General features: G+C 41.9%; 1 protein-coding gene across 4 annotated transcripts in view; it reads left to right on the top strand.

Annotated features, from left to right (window-relative positions):
• Window positions 1-19652, top strand: part of Lin52 (lin-52 DREAM MuvB core complex component) — an 82306-nt gene extending 62654 nt beyond the window's left edge. For 3 of the 4 annotated variants that reach the window (XM_027418510.2, XM_027418507.2, XM_027418508.2), the window contains one exon: window positions 17788-19652. Coding sequence is in view for 3 of the 4 variants with exons in the window: in XM_027418507.2 (XP_027274308.1) it covers window positions 17788-17843 (56 nt within the window). In the remaining variant the exon portion in view is untranslated. Of the gene's footprint in view, window positions 1-9438; window positions 9825-17787 lie in introns of those variants that run through there. The other variant, XM_027418509.2, reaches the window with a different exon arrangement.
• Window positions 19653-24205: the final 4553 nt, after the last annotated feature.

The following is a 24205-nucleotide window of genomic DNA, read 5'->3' as shown; positions in this document are numbered from 1 at the left end:
TCTAATCACAGGGAAAATAATCTTATTGATTGTATAAAGAAAAGTTTCAAATTAAAGTTTACTAGGTAGCTACTGTACATTTTGCATCTTTTCAAGTTCAGTTAACTCATAAAACCAATTAATTTATTTTCCAGTCCATTTGGACAAATGGAGAATACATATGTGAGTAACAAGTAATCTGTTTTAATCGAGTAAGTCAGGGGATTGGAGAGATGGCTCCACAGTTAAAGAACACTTGTTGCTCTTGCAGGGGACCTGGGGTTTGTTCCCAGCACCCACACATGGAGCATCTAACAGCCACCTGTAACTCCAGTTCCAGGGAACCTAATGCCTTCTTCTGGCCTCTGTGAGCACCTGCACCCATGTAGTGCACATATATCCTGGTTAGCTTTTTGTCAACTTGACACAACCTAGAGTCATTTAAGAAGAAGGAAACTCAGCTGAGAAAATACCCCCACTAGATTGACCTATGGGCAAGTCTGAGGTGTGTTTCCTTAATTAATGATTGATGTGAAAGGGCACAGCCTACTAGGAGCAATGACAAAGCTGGGCAGGTCTTCCTGGGTGGTGGTGGTGGAACACACTGTTAGTCCCAGCATTCAGGAGGCAGAGGCAAGCGGATCTCTGTTAGTTTGAGGCCAATCTGATCTACAGAGTAAGTTCCAGGACAGCCAGAGCTACATAGAGAAACCCTGTCTCAAAAAAGCAAGGGAAAAAGGGAGAGAGAGAGAACGAAAGAAAGATAACAGGCTGAGCAAGCCGTGAGGAGTAAGCAAATAAGCAGTACTCCTCCATGGTTTCTGCTTCAGTTCCTGCCTCCAGGTTTCTTCCCTTCCCTGCTTGAGTTGCCGCCCTGATTCCCCTCAGTGATGGACAGTGATGGGGAACTGTAAGCTGGAATAAAGCCTTTCCTTCCCCGAGTTGTTTTTGGTTATGGTATTTCATCACAGTAATAGAAACTCTTAAGACAACATACATACACACTCCATGGCATGCACCTAAACAAAACTTTTTTAATTGGATAAATCTATGAAGTAATAGAATGGTCAAAGTGAAGTAGAATTAGTGAAGTCATTATTTATGTATGTAGTTGTTAACAGTGTGAGGATGAAGTTGTTGAACTACAGTTTAGCTAGTGGAAGTTAAGCTAGTCTCCTTTATGTCTTGCTAAGTTAGTCTTATCTGCTGTAGCTGCTTCTGAGAGATTCAATAAATAAGTGGATAAATAGCCAAGGACTTATTCTCTCTACCTCCAAGAATCTTATAGACACATGTAGACCAAGTGGGCTTCTCTTATAGCCAAGCTAAGGACAAAGTGAAATATTACACTGTTTATCTGTGTGATTTCTTAAGAAATTAAGAGAGAGGTAAGCTGGAAAGTAGCATTTCTTTATTACTAGACTTAACCTGTGTTCAATGTTCATTTAAAAAATAAGTAATCTGTTTTTGATCATTGATCATATCTATCATATCATTCAAAGATCTTAATGGTGAAAATAAATACTCATGACATGAAAAATTATCCCCTTCCTAACATTTTTTTCTTTCTAGCCATTTCCGAGCTTTCTGCAGAATTAATTATCTGCATCTTTTCTCTTGGTCTGCCCTTCTCTGAGTACTTACTCATCATGGAGCTTCTAGAATACAGTCTGGGTTGAGTTATACTATATGTAGTGATGCATTTCTTTTAAAGCATGAATTAACTAAAGTGAATGCTATAATGAACCCGCACTCATCCCCCACATCCCATAATGGTCAGCCTTCTGCTGTTGTTAGAGCTGCACCCACTTATATCACACTTTTTGCTGTTCCTTTGTTCGCTGAAACTTTTAAAGGCAAATCCTAGATATCATGCCATTTCCTCTATTATGCTTTTGTATGTATTTCTAACATTTTAAAGGACGCAGTTATCACATTGAACAAAATAATATAGCTCCTTAACAATGTCTTCTGTAGTCCATTCCAGTTCAGGTCAAAATTGTGTTGTCATTGTTTTTTACAATTTCTTTGAATTAGTATCCAAATATTATGTTTTGTTGACATGAGTCTAATCTATTTTAATCTTCCCTGTAACTACACACCCGTTCGTGTATGTACACACACAAACACACCACACCCTTATCTCAAGTACATGACGTGTATTGCTCATTTGTTCCAGTTTGAGTGAAGATTAATATGTTTGTGCTTATCAGCCTTATCTCTTTCAAAAATCAACTGTTATCCTTTTTATCCTACTAAACAAGCATTTATTGTGCTTCCCTGAAATTCAGTCCAAAACATTACAGAGAAAATAGGGTTTTTCTTTTTCTTTCATCTTTTTGTCAGTTTTCAGAGTAATGAATCAAAATGACCAGTGGATTATTTTTAACATCACAGAGGCTTAGATTCAGTGTTTTTTATTTGTTACTGCGTTTACTTGTTCATTGAAGGGGAGTCATGTGTGTGGCCCTCAGAGGACACTTGCAAGAGTTGTTCCTCACCTTCTACTGTGTGGGCTGCAGGGATCAAACTCACGTGGTCCAGTTTAGTGATAGACCCTGCTGAGTCTTCTTGGCTGGACCCCAATATGTTTTGGTCTGTTGTGATCATTACTCCTTTTTTGCTCTTTTGACATGTCTGTAGTAATATTTGGTAGCTTCCTTGTTTTCAGCCATGTCATTTACTTCTCCAGACTTGAAGTCTCTTCTCTTTCTCCAAAGAATCTTGGTTCCTTTCAGTAGAAACTGAAACACTAATCATTGGTACTGCTCAGTCATTCTTTCTGAGCCTTCTTCACAAAGAGTTTTGGAAACTGTTTTTGGTGTGATCTAGTTTGGGTTTTTTGTTGTTTTGTTTTGAGACATGTTTTCGTTGTGTAACTTAAGCAGCCTGAAATTCTTTAGTGTGTGAATGGTGTATGTATGTAATCTATGCAAGTGTGCGTGTGCACCTATGCATGCATGCAGACATCGGATGTCATGCTGTATCCCGCTAAACCTGGAGCTAGACTAGTGACCAGCAAACCCCTCAAATCCTCTGGTGACAAATGCACCACAGTACTAGAAATAGTGTGTGTAGCCATGCCCAACTGTTTATACAGGTAGGTGCTAAGGACTTAAACTCAGGTCCTAGTGCTCCCACAACAAGCACTCTTGCCTGCCGAGCTCTCTCCAGCTCCAGAGTTTCTGTTCCTCCTGCCTTAGTTCCCAAGTTGCTAGGATTACAGATGTGTGCCACCATCTAACCTTTAAATTTTCATTACATTATTTGTTTATGTGTGTGCCACAGTGCACATGTGAAGGTCAGATAATACCTTGTGAGAATCAGTTCTTCCCTTGTACCATGTGGGATTGAACATGTCATCAGGCTTGGAGCAAAGTTACTTTCTTTCTTTCTTTCTTTCTTTCTTCCTTCCTTCCTTCCTTCCTTCCTTCCTTCCTTCCTTCCTTCCTTCCTTCCTTCCTTTCTTTCTTTTTTTCTTCCTTTCTTTCTTTTGTTTTTTTTGTAAGGTCAATCTATCTATTTATTTATTATTAATTTATTTACTGGTTTTTCAGGACAGGGTTTCTCTGTAGCTTTTGAGCCTGTCCTGGAACTGGCTCTGTAGATCAGGCTGGCCTCGAACTCACAGAGATCCGCCTGCCTTTGCCTCCCAAGCGCTGGGATTAAAGACGGGCACCACCACTGCCAGGCTATAAATTTATTTGTTTATTATGCATACAGTGTTCTGTTTGCATGTATGCCTACATGCCAGAAGAGGGCATCAGATCTCATTATAGATGGTTGTGAGCTGCTGTGTGGTTGCTGGGAATTGAACTCAGGTCTTCTGGAAGAACAGCCAGTGCTCTTAACCTCTGAGACATCTCTCCAGCCCTGCCCCCCACCCCGATCAAGTTCCTTTTTTTACCTACTGAGCTAACTCTTTTGACAAAAAGAAGAGAAAATTAAATTTTCTTACTAGTAACATATCCAGTCAAATTGAAGGGGTTTTACTTAGTGAGTCTTATTTTATAATCGTCTCCCCTCTGAAAGTCTTGGGTCCTAATGATTAACATAATCATTTGCTTTAACTCACAGTGAAAAGTAGCTCCAAAAGCACTAATTATTTATAACAAGAAGACTGCTGTGCACTTTAAGTTGCCTTGCACTCTTAGGATATGTACTTCTAAGGATATGTATGACTACACATATAATTTTAGAATGCCTTTTAAATTTTACTTTGTACCATGTAGTTGTGCCATACTTTATAGATTTGGTATTCCATTTATTTCAAATCTTTCATTTTTGTTTTTGTTTTTGTTTTTTTGGTTTTTTGAGACAGGGTTTCTCTGTGTAACCTTGGCTGCCCCGGAACTCACTCTGTAGAACAGGCTGACCTCAAACTCACAGAGATCTACCTGCCTCTGCCTCTGCCTCCTGAGTGCTGGGATTAAAGGATTAAAGGTGAGCACCCCCACCACCTGACCTTATTTCAAATCTTAAAGATTGTTTATTTCTACTTAATGGATTTTTGTCTTTAGTATAGTAAATATTTACATATCGAAGAGTAAAAATTAGAGATGAGGTATATTCATCTGCCTTTGTATTCCCTCCCCTAGTAGCTGTCTTTATCAGAAAAGCTGATACCAGACTTTATCCTTGTAGTGTTTTGTTTTGACAATATAATTAATACAGATTTTATTTAAATACCATCTTCCTAAATTTTCTTGTAAGGTAACAAGGCCAAGTGTGGTGACTTGTGAAGGCAACAAACATCATATATATGCTTACCTTGCTGTTATTATTTAACACTGTGTTCTAGAGTTCTCTCCCTTAATAGTGAATGGATATTTTCCTCATTCCATTGTATGAGTGAACAGCATGTTCCTCAGTATGGTATGTTACATTTTATTCAGCCCGTCCATTTCCTGTTGATGGGTGCTTGGGTTGTTTCTTAACTTTATTATTATCGGAGTTACTGTAATGAATAGTTGTACAAATATTCTGAAGTAGAATCCTGGTTCAAAGGCAAATGTGTAAGTAATTTTACATGTGCAAAAAATTTTAATAATTTATTTGTTTTTATTTTATGTGCATCGGTGTACATTTATGTGCCTACATGTATGTCTGTGTGAAGGTGTCAGATCCTTGGAACTGGATATATAGACAGTTGCGAGCTAACATGTGGGTGCTGGGAATTGAACCCAGGTCCTGGAAGAGCAGTCAGTGCTGTTAACCACAGAGCCATCTCTCCAGCACCCCCCCACACACACACACCCTTTAATTTTTTACTTAATTTTATTTTGTGTGTATTGGTGTTTTGCCTGCAGGTCTGTCTGTATGAAGACATCAGACCCCCTGGAACAGGTGTACAGACAGTTGTGAGCTGCCATGTAGGTGCTGGGAATTGAACCCAGGTCCTCTGGAAGAGCAGCTGGTACTGTTAACTGCTGAGCCATTTTTCTAGCCCCAACATGTGCAAACACTTTTTTATGGACAGTGTTTAATTACAACTTGAAGCCGGAAGCCAGGTGGTAAACTCCTACAATCCCTATCACTTAGGAAAATCAAGAGTTCAAGGTCATCCTCAGTTACATGATTACTTCAAGGCCTCTAAGCTACATGAGACTGTCTCAAAGGAAAAAAATATTGAAAAGGAGGGGTTGGAGAGATGGCTCAGAGATTAAGAGCACTGGCTACTCTTCCAGAGGACCAGGGTTGGATTCCTAGCACCCACTTGGCAGCTCATATCTGTCTGTAACTCCAGTGCCAGGAGATCCAGTGTCTGTGGGCACCGACATTCATGCAGGCAGAGCACTCATACACATAAAGTATGTAGACTTCTTTTCTCACAAGTAAATGAACGTTGACCAATTACTATATGTACAGTATTGTACTCTTTTGTTTTGTTTTTGTTGTTTTGGGACAGGGTCTGTCTACATAGCTCTTGCTGTCCTAGAACTCTGTAGACAGGCTGGTGTCTTGAACTCACAGAGATCCTGGTGCCTCTGTCTCTGAGGGCTGTGATTAAAGGTGTGCGCCACCATGACTATCTGGTTTTATATTAGTTGATGTGAGAGCTTCTGCAGAACTTCATGAAACAAGAAAGATAACTTCTGATTTTTTTTAAGTGCTACGAAAAAAGTAAGTAGGTTGAAATGGAAGTGAGTAAAATTGAATAGGTCTTGCTTTAGTTAACGCTTGTCAAGGAAACCACCCTGAACTGAGGGCATTTGGGCTAAAACATAAAGGATAAAAATGATTATTGCTACCTACCATTTATTGACTTGCCAAGCAGTGTTCTTTCTTCCTTTCTTTCTTCCTTTCTTTCTTTCTTTCTTTCTTTCTTTCTCTCTCTCTCTCTCTTTTTTTTTTTTTTTTTGAGACAGGATCTTACTGTGTATACTAGATAGCCTAGTATTCACTATGTTTTCCAGGCTTGCCTCAAACTCGTGACAATCTCTGGCTTTAACCTCCTGAGTATTGAAACTACAAACTGATATTGCCACACATCCAGCTTCCTTCTTTTTAAAAATCCCTGGTCTAATCTTAAAACTATAGTTTCTAGCTTACAAGCAAGAAAACTGATGCTCAGGAATATAACTTATTGGCTTGTGGTCATTTGGTTTTTTGAGACAGGGTTTTATAACCCAAACTGGTCTGCAACTCACTGTGTAGATAAGGATGACCTTGATCTCATGGTCTTCTTGCCTTCCCCTATTAGGTGCTAGAATTACTGCTATCAGCCACCTTAGCTGGCTGCTTGTAGCCTTTACATTTTGAGATCAAGGGACTAAGACAGGATGATTGTAGTGAGTTCAAGGCTATTCTAGGCTACAACGTCAGACCCTGTCTCAAAACAGCAACAACAAAAATAAACCTATTTCTGTAATAAATCTAAATCTTTGCCTATCTAACTCCAAAGCTAGATGAAATAAACCATTATCACTATATTACATTGCCTGTCTAAACTAGGAAAGAGACCAGAGAATATTGAATTAATAGTGTAAAAATAATTTCCTAACCACAGTAGTTTTTGATAGCTTCCTTTTCCCTTTGAGTTAAAAACAAAACAGATTTTTACTCTATTAACTGGCAGAAGTATTTGTTTTGCTTTTTTTTAATTAAAGTACTGTTCAATTTTGTTAGTGATTATAAATTCAAATATATGTGCTTGATTTGTTTCATAATACTCACATAGGAAAGTAGAGGGGAGCTAAGAGCTGCCTTAGAAATTGAGAGCACTTCGTGATCTTGCAGGAGACCTGGATTTAGTTCCTAGGAGCCACCTGGTTCCTCATAACCGAACCATCTGTTACTCCAGTCCCAAGGGATCCAACATCATCTAACCTCTGAGGACACCAGGCATTCACGTGCATGCTGGACATGCAAAAATGCAGGAAAAACATGCACACATATAAAATATTTTAAAAATCTTTAAAAAGAAGAAACATACCTATTGTCCAAGCTAAGTAAAGCAATTTCACTGTCCATTTTCATTTTTTTTACTGAGAGCTCTGCCTTTAAACTTCCCTTGCCCAAATATCCTCTGTCTTTTTAAAATTATATACCAAGTATCCTATTTACCTATTTCATAAATATTTTCTAATTCTGTATGCAAGGTACTTTACAAATGTCTGTTTAATTAGTTTAAGTAAATGGAGTGACCATAACATGTAGATAACATAAAGTTAGCCTTAGGGGAGGCCACATTGGTTTAATGTGTGTGTTTTGTTATTTATCTGTTTTCTTGCACCAGCTCTTATTGAACATGTGTCTATCTGTCTCTGTCTGTCTATCTGTAGTTTACAGTTAGAGAAACTACATGGTTTATCTGCAAACATCTAGATTTAGAACCAGGTTTTTTGTTTGTTTTTTTAACTTGCTTTTTATTTATTCTTTGTGTCATTCACATCATGCATCTCCATCCCATTCATTTCCCTGTCCCTTCCTATCTGTCCTCGGCCCTCACAACCTCCCCTCAAAAAATAAAGTAAAACTTAAGAGAGAAAGAAAAAAAGAAGGAAAAAATCAATCTCATCATGGAAGCTGTAGTGTGACAGAGTGAGTCACACAGTAAATAAACTGTTTTATCCATACATCTTTACTTCCAAGTGTTCCTTGCAAAGTTATTGGTTGGGTTGGTTTTTTTGGGTTTTTGTTGTTGTTGTTGTTGTTGTTGTTGTTGTTTTTGGTTTTGGTTTTGGTTTTGGTTTTTCGAGACAGGGTTTCTCTATTGTAGCTTTGGAGCCTGTCCTGGCACTCGCACTGGAGACCAGGCTGGCCTTGAACTCACAGAGATCCGCCTGCCTCTGCCTCCCGAGTGTTGGGATTAAAGGCGTTGGTTGGGTTTTAGACCTCTGGTTTCTACTACATTTTCAATGCCAGGTCCTAAGTGGAACTCCTTGGTTTTCCTGCTGTTGCCCTGTGTTGTGGGATCTTGCAGCCTTGGGTCTGCAGGACCAGTCCCTTTGTGTGTTCCAGCAGATCAAAGATGGGGTGGATGTGGGGATGGCCAACATGTAACCCTGGTAGACAAGGTTTTAGATCCTGTGCAAAGGCTTTCCTGTCAATAGAAAAGGTTATAGAGAAATAGTATTAGTATTTTCAGTAGGAACAGTTATAGGGAAATAATGTTATATTCTTCCTTGCTAGTGTTTTAAATAAATTCCATACTATTGTCCAATGAACCATGTGTAAGAGTCATAGACATCTATCTTCTTTGGCATCTTAAACTGGAACTAGTTTCAGTTAAACTCAGGTTATAAATTTATAAACTTCTAACAACATTAAAATAAAGTTATCTTTTTGGTGTAAAGAGGAATTCTCCGGGAGCTATGGGACTCCTTGTGGTGTGAAGGAAGACAGCAGCTTCCATCCCCGAAGGTCACGTACATATATGTTCCTGCAGAGAAAGCAGTAGCATGGACAACACCTGCTCACAGTCCCCACATACGTGATGGATCTTGGACCTTGGGGTTTTCAGGATTTTGCAGTTTTATGAGCAAGATTTTTATTTTTTAAAGTTACATATTTCTGTTCTTTGCATTGGATATCAAATCTGTATTCTTAGGCTGTAAGGTTCCATCAAAATAAATAAATAATCTCAGCCCCTCCTCCCCCCCCCCATGTTCATTTTGTATAATATGGTAATGATATCACCGTAGCTGTAATTACGGGTCATCTTCATTTCTTTCATCTCTGCCTGTTCTGATGGCTTCATTCCTTTGACGGAAAAGATTTGGCTCTGGGTGCTATGATTATTTTGTTAAGCGTTATTCGAATAGACAGGAGTGAGAGAAATTAATCAATCCAAATGCAATTAGCATCATGTTTAACCCAGTGATGGACGTCTCAAGGTGAAACAGCCGGGGGAGTTTCAGACATTACTATTCAATCTAGTGGCTCTTATCTAAATTATAATCAAGAGAGGTCCTGTTGGCTTCTCAGTGTGAGGATGTAACTCTTTCCCTGCCCTAGGGGTCAAGAAGACTACTACTCCTTCCTCCTCAGACTTAAGCAGCACTTAGGACTGGCATGGACTGAGAAGGGAATTGTCTGCATCATATCCAAGTTGAGTGGAATGATCTGTACTGTAAGCCTGGCCTGTTTTCCTTGATAGTAGAGTGTAATGTATGAATAAGTTACTCTGACTTGGGGCAGAATGTTTTGTGGACTATTAAAGCACTTTGGCCAGTTCTGTTTTAACCTCGGATATCGGGTTATTCTTGTTCATACCTGTTCACCTTGTGAAGACTTGAGTCATCATGTTTATCAGGATGTATTTCTGTGTAAAGCCCTGAAGTATGAGTATTCTGTACAGATTTATGAGTATTTAATAAAAGTTCTAACCCCCAGACTATTAATTCATTGCTTTGATCTCATTGTTTTTCACACAGTTGAGCTTTACCCTTGAGAGGAATCATATGACCAGAGCATAGTGGCACCCCCTGTAAGACCAGCCCACAGGAGACAGAGGCAGGAGGATCAAGAGTCTTGACATCTTAGGCTCTTGGCTGCTACACAGAAAGTTGGAAACTAGCCTGGCCTACATGAGACCCTATCTGAAAAAAAGAGGAGGGGTGCTGGAGATCTGGCTTAGTTGGTATAGTGCTTGCTTAGCCCGAGCCCTTGCTGAGCCCTGGCTTTAGTCTCCAGCACTGCATAAACCAGGCTTGATAGCATGTACTCGTGATCCCATCACTCAGGAGGTTAGAGGCAAGAAGATAAGGAGTTCCTCAGCTAAGTAACAAATTTGAGGCCAGTTTGGGCTATGAGACCTAGTCTCAAATACATAAGTAGTAGTTAGCTCTCATTTCTGGAATACAAATCTTTAAGATTTTTTGTTCTGTTTCTTTAGTAAGGAGAAGGATGTTAAGATTGCATATTTGAAATCTAGTCTTGTTTTGCTCTTAAAAGAGTTCTGAGCAAGCGAAATGATGAAGAAACAGGCTTTCTCTCACCAGAAGACAGCATTTTCAAGTGCCTGACAATTAAGATTCTTCTGCTCCTGCCCTCAGTCATCAAGCATCATGGCTGACACGTCTCATATTTTATGTTCCTGCTTGATGTTTATAGTCTGAAAAATAAATCTGTTGGCTGGATATTTCTGTTCTTTTTTCCCTCCTTCTGTTATGAAAAACTATTAAAATTATTTTCCATATTGGAACTGTCCAAATTTGTTTACCTGTTCATCAAGTCCTGACCTTCCTTTCTGCTATTACTTCTTGGATTAAACTTGGGTTACTGATCACTTGGTGTTCCTGAGTGTCCAGAGGGGATCTGACACTGGACTAGAGCTTGGTGAGCAGTCTCGGGCTGGCAAGCAGGAACTGCTTTGCTCCATACCGTTACATTAGGAAAACTTTCCGATTCCCTCAAAACCGAAATCAGCGTCATGAATCACCTTGGCATCTGTTTGTTCTCCTGCTGCACCCAAATATCCATTGACACCTGGCTTCACCTCCACGGCAGCAGGCTTTCCAGAACAGTCTCTCAGAAAGCAGCTGGTACCTAGTAGGCACTCTCTGACTGTCTTCCATGGTGAGCTATGGCCCCACGCCTCCATGCTTTCTGCATAGTATATACTGATGGCCAGAGAATGGATCTCTCTTGTAATAGCTGTTAGTGGGCATTCAAGGTTTCAGAGTCAAAACAGTAATTAATAGCAAACTGAACCATATCTACAAAATATCTTTGCAAAGCTAGTTAAATAAAGAGCCTTTTGGCATGTTGAGTGAAACTAAATTAGCCAGGGTTTTATGTATTCCGTTCTGTTCTAAGTAGATCTTAGTGTAGGTAAAGAACATGATACCCAACATGATTCCAGTGGGGGTTGTAGGATTTGGGTTTTGTATTTGTTTTGTTTTTCTGTTCCTATCATGTTTGTTTATTATGATAGAAGAGATGGAATCAAAACATAACACACAGCTAAGAATGTTTTGCAAGGAAGAGCCTTCAACACCCTGATTTGTCAGGAATATTCTAGCTTTTCTTTGACTTCGCAAAGTCAAAGAACGCTGGAGTGTAACTTGAACCTTCTCTTCAGGATTTTTGAAGTCATCCATAAGGCCGTGAAAGGCCTTCAGCATTGTGATTGACAGACCTGTTCCCAGCACAGCTCAAACCTCCAGAGTATATGTGCCATCCAGATGTGTGGTGTACCAGTTACTGTTTTACAGCTGAAGAGCTCTAGAGAATAATAAATAGTGGGTGGGGAGATGGTTCAGAAGTTAGAAGAACTTGTTGCTATTACAGAGGACCAAGCTTTGATTACTAACACCCATATGGTGATCCATCCATAAGCCCAGTTCCAGGGGATCTGATGCCCTCTTCTGACTTTGGTGGGCACCAAGCATGCACATAGTGAACAGAAATATGCAGGCAAAGCTCACATAAAATGAGTAAAATTAATTTTAAAATAAAAATGTATTTTTAAAAGAAGAATAAATAATAGGTTTCCTTTTGCCAGTCCTCAATCTGCGTTTTGGTTATTTAGTACAGACATGGTACCTCTTGTTTATGGACAGCTAAGAAAATGCTAACGCTTGCCAGGGCTGACCAAAAACCTAGGGAAGGAATTCCAACTGAGAGCAATGGTCATATGAGTTTGAAGGTGGTAGAACAGTATGTTTCTATGGTGCAGCTGAAGACCGAGGCACGAGAAAAATGTGATGATAGTAGGTAGCACTTAGGAATACCTGCGTGGCCTTTGTGCTAATCCCACCTTGAACAGATGAGAATTCGAAGCTCCAAAAGATAGACTAGGGCTTGCCCACCAGGGTCTAGGTTCAAGTTAGGAACTGGGCTTCAAGTCTAAGCCTGTTGAATACAGAAGAGACCTGCCCTGTCACGGTACTATGTTGTCTCCTTTGTTTTCTTGGCTGCTCATAGTAGAATCTCCTAAAAACTGCTGGTTATTACTCTTCTAGATGAGGAAAAAACCAAGAGGGGTAGGGAATAACTCTTCTTCACCTTGCAAATGTTTTTAATTACATTGCAGCACCAAAATATTTAAAGTAGATTGAAGTTGAAACCCAAACATTTTATGAGTTCCTTCTATTTCATTAAAAAGTTGCTCATTCTTTACATTGTTCCCTACATAAAAAAGTCGAGCAGAATTTTAGCAGGCAATTGCCTCAAAGTTATAATCTGAAAAATCTTCCTGTAATGAAAGCCATATGTCATGGACAAAAGGCACAAAGCTCTGGCAGAGAGGGCTGGCCTCCAGACAGTCTGCACCCAATCTCGTTAACCAGGGGCCTCTGGTAATCCCTCATCCCCTCACTGGTAAGAAATCAATCTGTACTACTGAATCTTTTCACCCAGCCACCAGAAAATTTACTGCAGAGAAGGCAGTTTGGGGCTAGTCATTGTGGAATGGGAACTAGAGGCAAGGCAAAATGGAAGATGGGGGAATTGAAGGATCTGAGGAAAGAGATTATATTAACCCCACACCTCTTTCAGAGTAAGCAGGATAGCATCCTCCCTTCAGCCGTGACCTCTTTAAGTGTACCCAGCTTTTTACAGCTGCTATGAACCTGACAGTCTGAGAGAAACTACAAAGGGGGATAGAAGCAACATAAACCTGGGAGTTGATTGTAGTCCAGCCAGTTGCTGGCTTTCTGTGTGTACCAGTGGCGGCCTCCCCACACTTAGTAGCAGTTGGAGTTAACCCTGCGATGACAGTCTTTGTTGTGCTTTTCTTTTCTCAATTTGTGATCTGTGCACTATCTAGGAGGGTGTAAATCATGATGTGAGGTGGTGCCATGCTTCTTTCTCATCAGCACGTCACACGTTCTGGTGGCTAATGACCAATGAGCCCCTCTTGCATAGTTATTAGAGTGGCAGTAAGTAATATTGCCTTCCCATTTGAGCGAGCTGGCAGTTCTAGGCAATAGACCCCAAAGCAAAAAAACAAATTTCACCAACTGGATAAAACTCTGCCTGGCTGCTGTAGGCAAGCACCACCACACCCTGCTTTTCCAAGTGGGTTCTGGGGATCAAACTCATGTCCTCGAGTTTACACGGCAGGCACTTGGTGATTGTGCATCTTCCAGCTCTGCCATTGTTTCCTATTAGAACACATTGTGGGCTTTGGGAAGAAGAACCAAGGGAAAATGAGGAACTACAAGTGCCAAGCCCAAGAACATAAAATCTTACCTTGGCCATTTATCCATGAAAAAAACAAACAAACTATAACTACCAGGAAGAAGGAGAGAAAGGGTGGAGGTAGGCAGGAGACAGCAGCTAGGTTCCTTTCCCCTGCGAGTAAGTAGCAGCTCTGAAGGCTCTTCCCGAGAGACGTTTGAAATCCTTTGGTGAGAATACATTAGCAAATATGTTTACATATATAACCCCTCCTAGAAGAAAGGTGTGTGTGTGTGTGTGTGTGTGTGTGTGTGTGTGTGTGTGTGTGTGTGTGTGTGTGTGTGTCTGGATAAGGAATATGAAACAGTAGCAGAAGGCTGACTCCTTACTCCTAATGGGATTTTGTAACAGCATGTGCAAGTTTGTTTCAGAAGTCAAAAATGAACAGATGTTGGTATAAATTACCTCTGTGTCTGATGTCTTGCAAATTAAAAGCGCGGTTGGCATCACTAAACAATTTCACTAGGTTTGGGGGGGTGCAGTGTGCGGGCGGTGATTATAGTAGAAGGTTGGGTAAAAATCTTCACACTACAACAGATCAAGAGAGCAAGGATAAAGAAATGGGGAATAAAATAAGGGCTGTATGAATTAATCAGAAATGTTAGCATTCCTGATGACAAGTGAACAGGAGGGCACTTGCTCTGGAGCAGCCCCTGACCCATAGCAATTTCCCTGTGCACAAAAAGGGGTTGGTGCTTAGGATCTGATTTATAAGACACAGCCCTCTTTTAGGGAGCGGCTGTGTCATGCATTCGTATATCTCCTATATGGGACTGGCAAGAAGGGAAACTTTCTCCCCTCCCACGTAGAAGATGATGTCTTTTGAATTACTTCCACTTTTACGGTGGTTTCCTGCAACTCTGTGTACTTGGATTAGGTTGAAGGGTGAGGGATGATTGAGTGGAAAGGGAGTTGTTAAAGGATTGGTTAAATGCAAGGAAAATTTACCACTGAGAGACTTCAGAATCTCTGCTTATTTTCCTTTTAAACTCTTGAGCCCTCAAATATTTGAGTCTTTAAAAAATTCTAAGTCATAACATGTCCAGATCATTCTTTCACTTTGGGTTGGGACAACAGTAAGAGGCAAAAAAGTGGCTCAGTGGTTAAGAACATTTTCTGCTCTTCACTGGATCTGGGTTCGGTTCCCAGCACCCACATGGCAGCTTACAACCGTCTCTAACACCAGCTCCAGGAAATCTGACTCCCTCCTCTGTCTTCTTCAGATGCTAAACATGCAAACATACAGGCAAAACACTCACACATAAATAAAAAGAAATCCCTATTTTACATAAAAGTAAGGAATTGGGAGGTCTGAGATGAGTGTGTGTCAGGGTTCTGTGTTACTCATTTCTGGTTTCTACACTGGCCTGCAGCCACACTGCAGGCTGATTCTGTTTGGGTTTAAAGTTCTTATACTTTACCCTCAAGAATAGGCAGTTAACCCCTGTAGCCACTCTACCCCAAAGTGTAAGTAAATTTGTAAAGGTTGGGTTAAGATAGAGATTTCAGTCAGTGGAGTTTTTGAGTTATCTTTCCTTCTTTATCATCATTGATGTGTTCGTTCACTCAGAAAATGTGGGAGTAACAAAACTTGTCCATCTCTAAAAACAATTATGTTAATGATTCCATTGCATTGATAGTATCCAAGAGAAGGTAGAGAGATGGTCTCTGCTTACTCCTGCTGTACACAGGAAGAAGGTGAAGCTTACCTACCTGCTACATACTTGAGCTAGAAATGAGTTCAAATTCTTTGTTCTCTTTAATTTTTTGTTCCTATGTAGTCTCCCTGGCCTCTCACTCACTCTGTAGCTAAGTACAGCCTTGAAGTTCTGGCCCTCTTGTCTCTGGCTCCAGAGTCCTGGGATTTCAGACCTGCACCCCTATGCTCAGTTTATGTAGTACTAGGCAAACAGTCTACCACCTGAACTGTGTTCCCAGCCCCAAATCCCAAATTCTCTATAAGGCATCCTTGCTATCTCCCTTGACTAAATAGTTGACTAACCCCTGATCTCCATTAACTTGGCATTACTTCCTTCAAATGGCTCAGCCAATAAGAGTATTGGCTGGCAAGCCTACACTCTGAATTCAGTCCCTTAACCCCAGGATAGAAAGAGAGAACTAACCCCACAAGCTGTCCTCTGACTTCTACTTGGGTGCTGTGACGTGTGCACGCACACACTAAATAAATTTATTGTTTACTGGGGATGCTAGGTGCCTTTAATCAGCACTTGGGAGACAGAAGCAAGTGGGTCAGTGAGTTTGAGACCAGCCTGTTCTATTTAGTGAGTTCCAGGCCAGCCAGGGCTACACAGAGACTTTGTCTCAAAAACATTAAATAATTTTCTTGAAAAATAAAAAATAAAAACTTATCACACAGAGATAATAGTTCACTGAAAACCACTGTCTAGACTTAATTGACTTTAGAGGAAGCATTAGTGCTTGCTGTGTTCCTATTTATTCTTTTGTATATTGTTGTTTATGTAACCAGCATTTATTCAATACACCTGCCCTCAATTCTGACAATTTAGTAGAAGAAACAGGTAAACTTGTGTAAACCCACCAAGGAAGGTTCAGATTTGGGCTTGGGCAGGATTGGCAGCACCGAGACACCTCACCCTGAACTTGCATACCTAGCTGACAGAATTTTCTCCTTTTGTTGGAGCTCAGGAGCTAGTGAACACTGGGGAGGATAGACTGATGATCCAAAAGCCTCCCTGTGGTGACAGATTGTACATATAAGAACCTAGGGTGCGGGCAGGGGAACTGGGGGAGCTGTTTCTGCAGCACTGGTGAGTGGACCTAGAGCCTGCTACATTCCAGGCAGGAGGTATATCCACAGGCCTTATTTTATTTCTACTTTATTCTATGAGACTGGGTTTTATAAGTTATCCAGCCCCGGCCAAGATTCCAGGCCTTTACCACCAGGCCTGGCAAACAAGCAGCTGTTAAGTTTTGGTTGATGAAGTGAAGGATCTATCTCATCATTTGCTGTGTCCTAGATAAAGGCAACAAAAGATGGGGCAAACATCACTTTCTTTACTGCAGGCACCTCCCTAGCTACTTCCTTTCTTTAGCCAAGAGGGGCATGTTCTTGTGAGGCAGTGAGACACCGCCTGTCCTGGGTTCACTGCCTTGTTCTGGAAGACTTCTGGCTTCCCGGCCTAGCATCAGAAACTTTCAGAACTGTTAAATCCGTTTACGAGATCTAAAAAATGCTCTTTGGAATGAAGATGGGGCTGCAGCAGCCTGGGGTTACATTGAGTGCGTGTACACATGCTTATTGAAAATTTGCAATGGGGGCTTCTAGAGTGGTGCACTTTTAATTGGGAAATGTTGTACTTTTACTTTGGAGCCTTCTGTCCATACAGGAAAGTAGCTGACTAAAGCTAGCAGTAACTAGGTTTCGGAGATTGATGGTGCTGAAAGTCAGAGAAAGACACATAAACCTTGCCTGTCTATATTAAATACCGACGGACTGACAATGCCCAGAGAGAGAAGACCAAAGCTCTATAAACCCTGCTTTATTACACCATCCCCAGATGAACTGCACTGAGGGAATATAAACCCTGGTATATTACAGCACACAGGGCCTCCCAGTGCTCAGAGGTGGGGTGTGTGATCACTGGTTTTGATTTGAGTTTATAAATGTGAAGAGACCAACAGTCCAGACAAGATTCTAATCTTGGCTGGATTTTAGCCTCCCAGAACAAACTCCAGAAGATAGTGAAGATGCATGCATATTAGAGTTGCGAGACAGAGAAACAGAGAGACTTAGAGGGAGTTCCCTGATGATTTGTAAGGAGAGCTGATAATCTCCCCCACCCCATACCCCCCTTCATCTGTACTTCTACAGTTGCCCATTCAGATTTGCTGTCCAGTTTTAATTGTCAGTAGTTTTTTTTTTTTTCCTCTCTTAGAGCACTAGTGATGATTGAATTTGTTGGGGTAGCAGTTTGGTATACAATATATTTAACTGTATACCAGATGGTTTAATTACCAATATACTTTTTATATTAACATGTAAGTGCGGGTGCACAGGACAAGGGTGTGGGAATCAGACGATCACTTCGGGGAAGTTGGGTCTCTTGTTCCAATATTCATTTTTAACTCAAATCTTCCTGTGCTCCCTTTTTCCTCTTTTAGATTTTCATTGATATTTTGTTTACTTTGTGATTTCAGCCAGAGAGATGACAAGGGGAAAATTCCTGAACATCCTAGAGAAGCCTAAGAAGTAGCAACCGCTCGAGCACAGGTGTCCTGAAGACCATAACCAAGTTCCCTTCCCAGTGTAGCTCTGATGAAGCACACCACGTGCTTGGGAAAGACTGGAGGCTGAACTTCCTTATCCCCTGCTCCTGGCACTCTGCACCTCTGAGGATATTTGGTAGCCAGAGAAGAATCTGTTCTACCCAAGGATCATTGCTATTCACCGAGCCAGCTTCGTAGCCCTGGATATTATTAACATAGAGGCCCTGTCATTCTGGAAGACCCTTTCCAAAAGTGATGATGCAGGAGTCCTGGGACCTTAGAATGACCCTGATTCTGTAATGGCAGAGTCAATGTGACGTGGGTTACCAGGCTCTGTTGAGTTGTACTTGATCTCTTTAAGAAGCACTCACAATGAGGACATCAGAGACCAACTGCATTCTGGACCAGACCTGGGAACAGTCTCAGACCCGACAGAGTCTATGACTTCGTTCTGAAGGAAACTTCTGGAAATGTATGCCTGCTTTTTAAATCTATACCTCCAGGGACACTCTCGCCCTAGCAGTATCCATTCCCCTGCTCCCAGGCCCACCTTGCAGGTCTAACTCCAGACCAGTGGGGCTCTTGTAGTGACAGTCTCCTGGGATTTGCTTGTAGATAGAAAGGCTCATGCCGTGTCACCCTGAGTTCTAGACCTCCAGACTACAAAAGGAACTCCAGTTAGGCTGTAAACATTTTTAAGTGTGACCTGGTAGTGGAAGGACATGGTTGTGAGAGTCCCCATCTGACTGACAAGAAGCCCTCCCTGAGTTAGTGTGTGCAATCGGATGGTAACAATGCTCTGGCCCCTTTTCCTCCTCTCAGCTACGTATACCACAGATACTTTGCTTATATGATAAAAACACACTCTTATGAAAATGTTCTGGCTTAAATACAGCTCTCACAGACTTCTTTGCTAGTTGAATGTATCTGCCAAACTCTGAAAATCTTGCCCATGGGTAAGATGGATTAGACTAGTCTTTCACATTTTGAAAAGCACAGGAAGTTCCCTCAATATTATAGGAAGAAAAGCTCTGTGGCCGTCATCCGGTGGGAGTTTGGACACAGGAGAAGCTGTGGCCAAGTCCAGGGCCATGTATCTGTTAGGGCACAGTACTCTTGAGGTTCACAGCAAGCTCCTTGACCATTCTTGACATTTGTGCCTAATGCTAGAATTGCTGTTGGATTTTCCCCTTCATTAGTGCTATTTGATCAACACAGTTTTACTTTTTGAAAGGAAAAAGCAATGAAATATGTACCACAGAAGATAAGTATGAGAAGAAAAGCACTCTGCTGGAGTACTCCCTAGAAGGGAGTGGATTTTAAGCTTGAGTCTGTGATTGACATTTTTTATCTCACTAAATGCGGTTAAAGTGGGTGTATATGAGTGATCGGAAAATAATGCCTTATGTCAAATTTTTTTCTTCACTCTGTTTTTGAGAGTTGATGACATCAGGCACTTTTCAGAGTTTGGGGACATTGAAAAGTATGTGGAAAATACTGGGATAGCTCCCCCAAACCAGCTTGTCTGTAATGGGAAGCCGGTAGTTGGTGTTTTGATCTGCTATGGCCTCCTCCTTCTTACTGTCATCCTATTCACCAGCACTTAAATTAATGTAAGTAGATGTTTTAGAATTGTGATATTTATTGTTTTTGTATTTGTCATCCTTAGAAATGTTAATGATGTATTTTTATATTGATAATATAAATTTATGTACAGTATGTATATGTATTTTAGAATGTTAGAGGATTATACTTTGTGTATAATGTGTCTTCATAATAAATATGTCCCTTGTATAGGAGGTCGAGTTTTTCCCTTAAAGGGCTAAGCTGCGTATTTAAAGCCTAGACTCGTTAAAAGTACAACTCAAGTGACAAGTCCACTGTCCCATCAGCCATCCTGCCCATTACTGCTAAATTCCCTGTCCCAGTAAGAACCTTTAGAAACCTTTGGTACCACCTTGTGTATTGTCAAAGATCCATCTCTCTCCTCTAGACAGTGGAAAGTGGCATCCTATTGATCCTTCAGTTTGGATTCTTTCTTCTCCCACATAAAGTCTCTCATCCAGTAGGAATTGTTCTTACTCTGAGCAGGTCCTAGTGCCTTGCTGGCCTGTGCCATGGAGTCTCAGAAAACCTCCACTACATTTCCACACACCAGACCTGATTTTCCTGTAAGACCTTGGTGATCCCACTGGAAATGATGACCTTCACCGTCATCCCTTCAGTATTTAGATGTGCCATTCCTGTGATGCTGATCACACCTGATCAAAGGATCACACCTAAGTAATGAGTCCAGATCTTACTGTCCTTTAATGTCACAAGCTCCCCGAGATTATGTCTCCTTCCTACTAGTTCTTCCATGGAAAACGTCTTCATCTGTTTTAGTATGAGTTCTTTTGTTTGAGACCTAGAGAAGAGAAGTACTCATTTGGCCACTCTGTCGCCTGTTGGTTAGTGGATTTGTCTTCACCAGAGCATGTCCTTCTAGAGAAAGCATTCCTTTTTGTTGTTGTTTTTCAAGACAGGATTTCTTTGTGTAACAGCTCTGGCTGTCCTGGAACTCGATCTGCACACCAGGCTGGCCTCGAACTCACAGAGATCATCCTGCCTCTGCCTCCTGAGTGCTGGGATTAAAGGAATAAGCCACCACCGCCCATCGAGAAAGCATTCCATTTTAAGGAAAACAAATTTATACACAGCTCACATAAGATACTAATTTTGTTAGTTACAAAGCACCCTTGTTAATTTTTTTATCTTTTTATTTTAAACATTTTCCACAATTTAAACTTTTTCATGCACAAACATCTGTGGAGGTCAAAGGGCAACTTATGGAAGTCAGTTCTCTCCTTCTACCATGGAGGTCCAAGGACTTGAACTCAGAACATCAGGCTTGGCAGTTAAGTGCTTTTACCCACTGAGCCATCTCACCAGCTCATATAATCCATTTCTTTTTCTTTTACAAAAACAGAATTTCATCATGTAGTGCTAGCTGTCCTGGAGTTTAACATGTATGCCAGGCTGCCCTCTAACTCTCAGGGATCAGCTTGCCTCTGCCTGCCGAGTGCCGCCACACCTGGCCTGTGTTAATAATTTTAAGTAGGCTTTTGCTAACTGCTCCTTGGCGTTGGCCTTGTCATTGTAGCTCTTGTGGTTCACTCAAATCAGGACGGTGAAAATGCGGCTGGTGAAATGTCTCCACAATCTGAGAGCAGCATTTGGACTACCCACAAGTGCCTTGCAAGGAAGTCCCTCTCCCCCAGCATTAAGGCATTGCAGGAAAATGGCCTGCAGGTTGGAAAGGAGGCAGGTTGGCCAAGGTAGCTGGCTCCAGGGGTCAAATAAGTTGTTTCTTAGCTGCTTACATTTGCCCTATCTTTATCTGCAAGCATGAAGTCATGTTCTCCGTTTTATGTCTTCTACATCCTTTGAGAGATCCAAGACCACCCCATCCCAGCAGCCCATTGAGTGGGTGAGCAGAGATCTTTCCAAGTACAGTTGATAAGTTCTGACTAGCCTGTAACTGGCTGCTCGTATCTATTTAGAATCAATCTTTGCCACTTTGGAAGTGTGTCCCTGTGTCTGAAAAGGCCTTCAGCCTTCCCCACCTTTTGTCTGGCACTTTTTCTTTTAGACCAAGGACAGTTGGAGGCTTCAGGTGATACCAGGTGCAACTGTGAGGCCCCTGGTTGGCACCAGTGCTGTTAATTTGCACAAGAACACCCCAGTGCTCCATTAGCCAGGCCAAGCATTCGGAACTTCCCTCCTGGGGGCCTCTTCCTCCTAATGAGAGCAGGAGAAGGGCTCTTACAAAACATTGCCTCAGAATAATATTCTGCTTTGTCCCCACCAGTAACCAGGGCTGACAGGATCACTCTGTCCATTTCTCTTCTAATTAGCACAATTCCAGCATGGCCTGAGCCAGCAAATAGAGAAAAGCGATCAAAAGCGATCGGACAACCGTACCGAATCACAAACACAGAGAGAGCCATTCCCTGTGATTAGGTGAGACAACTCCTCAGTCCTTTCTCGGCTGGAGTTTGCTGCTAAGACTCTTGTTGTTTGGGTCCAAGCAGCACAAGTTACATGTCTCCCTGGGACACTAATAAGCCCCAAATTGTCTTCTGCTTCACACGACTCTAACCAGAGGACAGATGCAGGGAGGAGGAGGGATGGGGACAGTCTCTAAACAAAGCAACTTGTGAGAGCTTTCCCCAACTCCACAAGGTAAGCTGCACTGGGCACAGCCTGGGTTCCATCCCTTGAGCCAGAGTCCGAAGCACTTAGCACCCTGACCTTCCAGGAAGCCCACTGCTATCTGACCTTGCTCCTTTTCCCATGTGGCTGCTCTAGTCTGGCTGTGGTACCTTTCCTGGACCTTCACTGAGCTGCTTCTGGCCATGTCAGGGAGGATTTGCCCATGCCCTGCATGTACATTCTGCTCTCAGAGAGCCCGTGGCCTGCCAGGGGCACCGCTCCTCAGCCTGCTTTAAGAAACAGAAAAGGAACCTGTTTGCCAAGGCAGGCAGTCATGATGAGCTGCATTCTACGTGACTCGGGGCTTGGCTGATTGATGAAGAGAAATCCAGCCCCGTGATTGCAACCCATGTCAGAAGTATCTGCTGTGATACAGTGGTAAACTTGACTGTCGCCCAGGACAAAGGGTGTGCGGAGAGTTTCTATGGGAATCTGAAGCCTGAGTGGAATCGGTTCACAATTTTTCATCTTTTTCATTTTTCATTTTGATCTATACCTGATATTTTTGGAGGTGACCAATAACCAAAATACTCAATTAAATAGGATCAAAGGAGCCAAACAAAACTCTCAGAGTGTTTCTGTTTTCCCATCTTCCCTGTTCGAGAGACAGTGGCAACAATACCTGACTCTTCAATAGCTTTTGGGAGATGTCGAAGTAAGTCCAAATGTATTGTACCTCACACAGTCTCTCGGGTAAGCAGAATGTAAAACAGTACATGGCAAATAGCACTTGGGAATTCACTGAAGTCTGTGAGGAGGCCCAGCAGGTGAAGGTGCTTGCCATCAGGCCTAAAGAGCTAAGTCTGGACACTGGGGCCTACATGGTGGAAGGGCGAGCATTGCCTCCTGATAATTGTCTTTGTCAGTACATGGGCTCCACAGCATGGGCACATGAACTCTGTCTGTCTCTCTCAGTAAATGTAAAAATAAATAAAATTTGTTGCTGGGTGGTGGTGGCATACACCTTTAATCCCAACACTTGGGAGGCAGAGGCAAAAGGATCTCTGTGAGTTCAAGGCCAGAAAGTTTCAGGATAGCCAAGGCTACACAGAGAAACCCTGTCTATAATAATAATAATAATAATTTGTTTTAGCTGGACAGGATCACAAGTTCAAGGACAGTCTGAGCTGCATAGCAAGACCCCATCTCAAAAAAAAAAAAAAAATTCCCTTAAATTCCTAGAGAGATAGGGATGGGCTACACAAGTCACTACTCTCTCCTGTCTCCTTAGACCCTTTCCCACTTCAAAGAAACAGCCTGATGACATAGTACAGATTGAAGACAGAGTGCCATGGCCCAACTCCTGCTCCAGCCAAATACTAGGAGTGTGACTTTGGATAGATGGTAGATTAACAGACCTCTGTACCTTGGTCTGCCCGTGACATGGGTCCAATAGTAGCCACTAACTCCTAGAGCAGTTGCAGCAATTAAGTGGGCCCTTTCGAGAAGTGAGAAGCGGTGCAGGCCATGCAGCCATTGTGGGACTACTTGACGGGGCTATTAAGATGGACTTGACATCTTTAATTTTTTTTTTACTCACATTTATTAAAATTATGGACACTTTCAGGCAAAATATGGTAACCCTGGAGTAATAAATGCAGAGTAGCATCTCTACCCTTCCCTCCAGCCTTCCACTTCCTGAAGTAACCTCTGACTAGCATGTGCACTTGGTAAATTCAGTTGTTGACTCTGCAGACAGTGGCACGGAAGATCATTCGAGGCTAAAAAGCACTTAGAGGGAAGTATGCTCCATGATCTTGAAAGGCGAGCTGCCGTTGGTCTTATGAGTGTCAAAGCCTTTGTCACACTGGTCTTCATCCTGAGTTTCTGAGCACTGACGTTATTCCAGTCACTACCCGGGAATGCAATCCCCTGCTTGATGCTGTCATGTCCTAGCCTTTGCTCCATACCCTCCCACATTCCTCCAAGGGCTTTCCTGGTATAAGGTTAGTCAGGTTCTCATTCCCTTCCCAGGACTAAGCAGGGCCCACTGGGGCCTCAGCCTCCCCACAGCTTCCTCAACCCTTAGGAGGCAGCCTGGCCTGAGTAGCCTGAGGTTTCAGGTCAAGTGAGGCTGAAGGTCACATCCTGGGGC

This window comes from Cricetulus griseus, chromosome 5 (assembly GCF_003668045.3).
Source record: "Cricetulus griseus strain 17A/GY chromosome 5, alternate assembly CriGri-PICRH-1.0, whole genome shotgun sequence".
In the NCBI taxonomy this organism is placed as follows: Eukaryota; Metazoa; Chordata; class Mammalia; order Rodentia; family Cricetidae; genus Cricetulus; species Cricetulus griseus.
The sequence above is the reverse complement of the archived record's forward strand: the minus strand, read 5'-3'. Positions and strand labels throughout refer to the sequence as shown.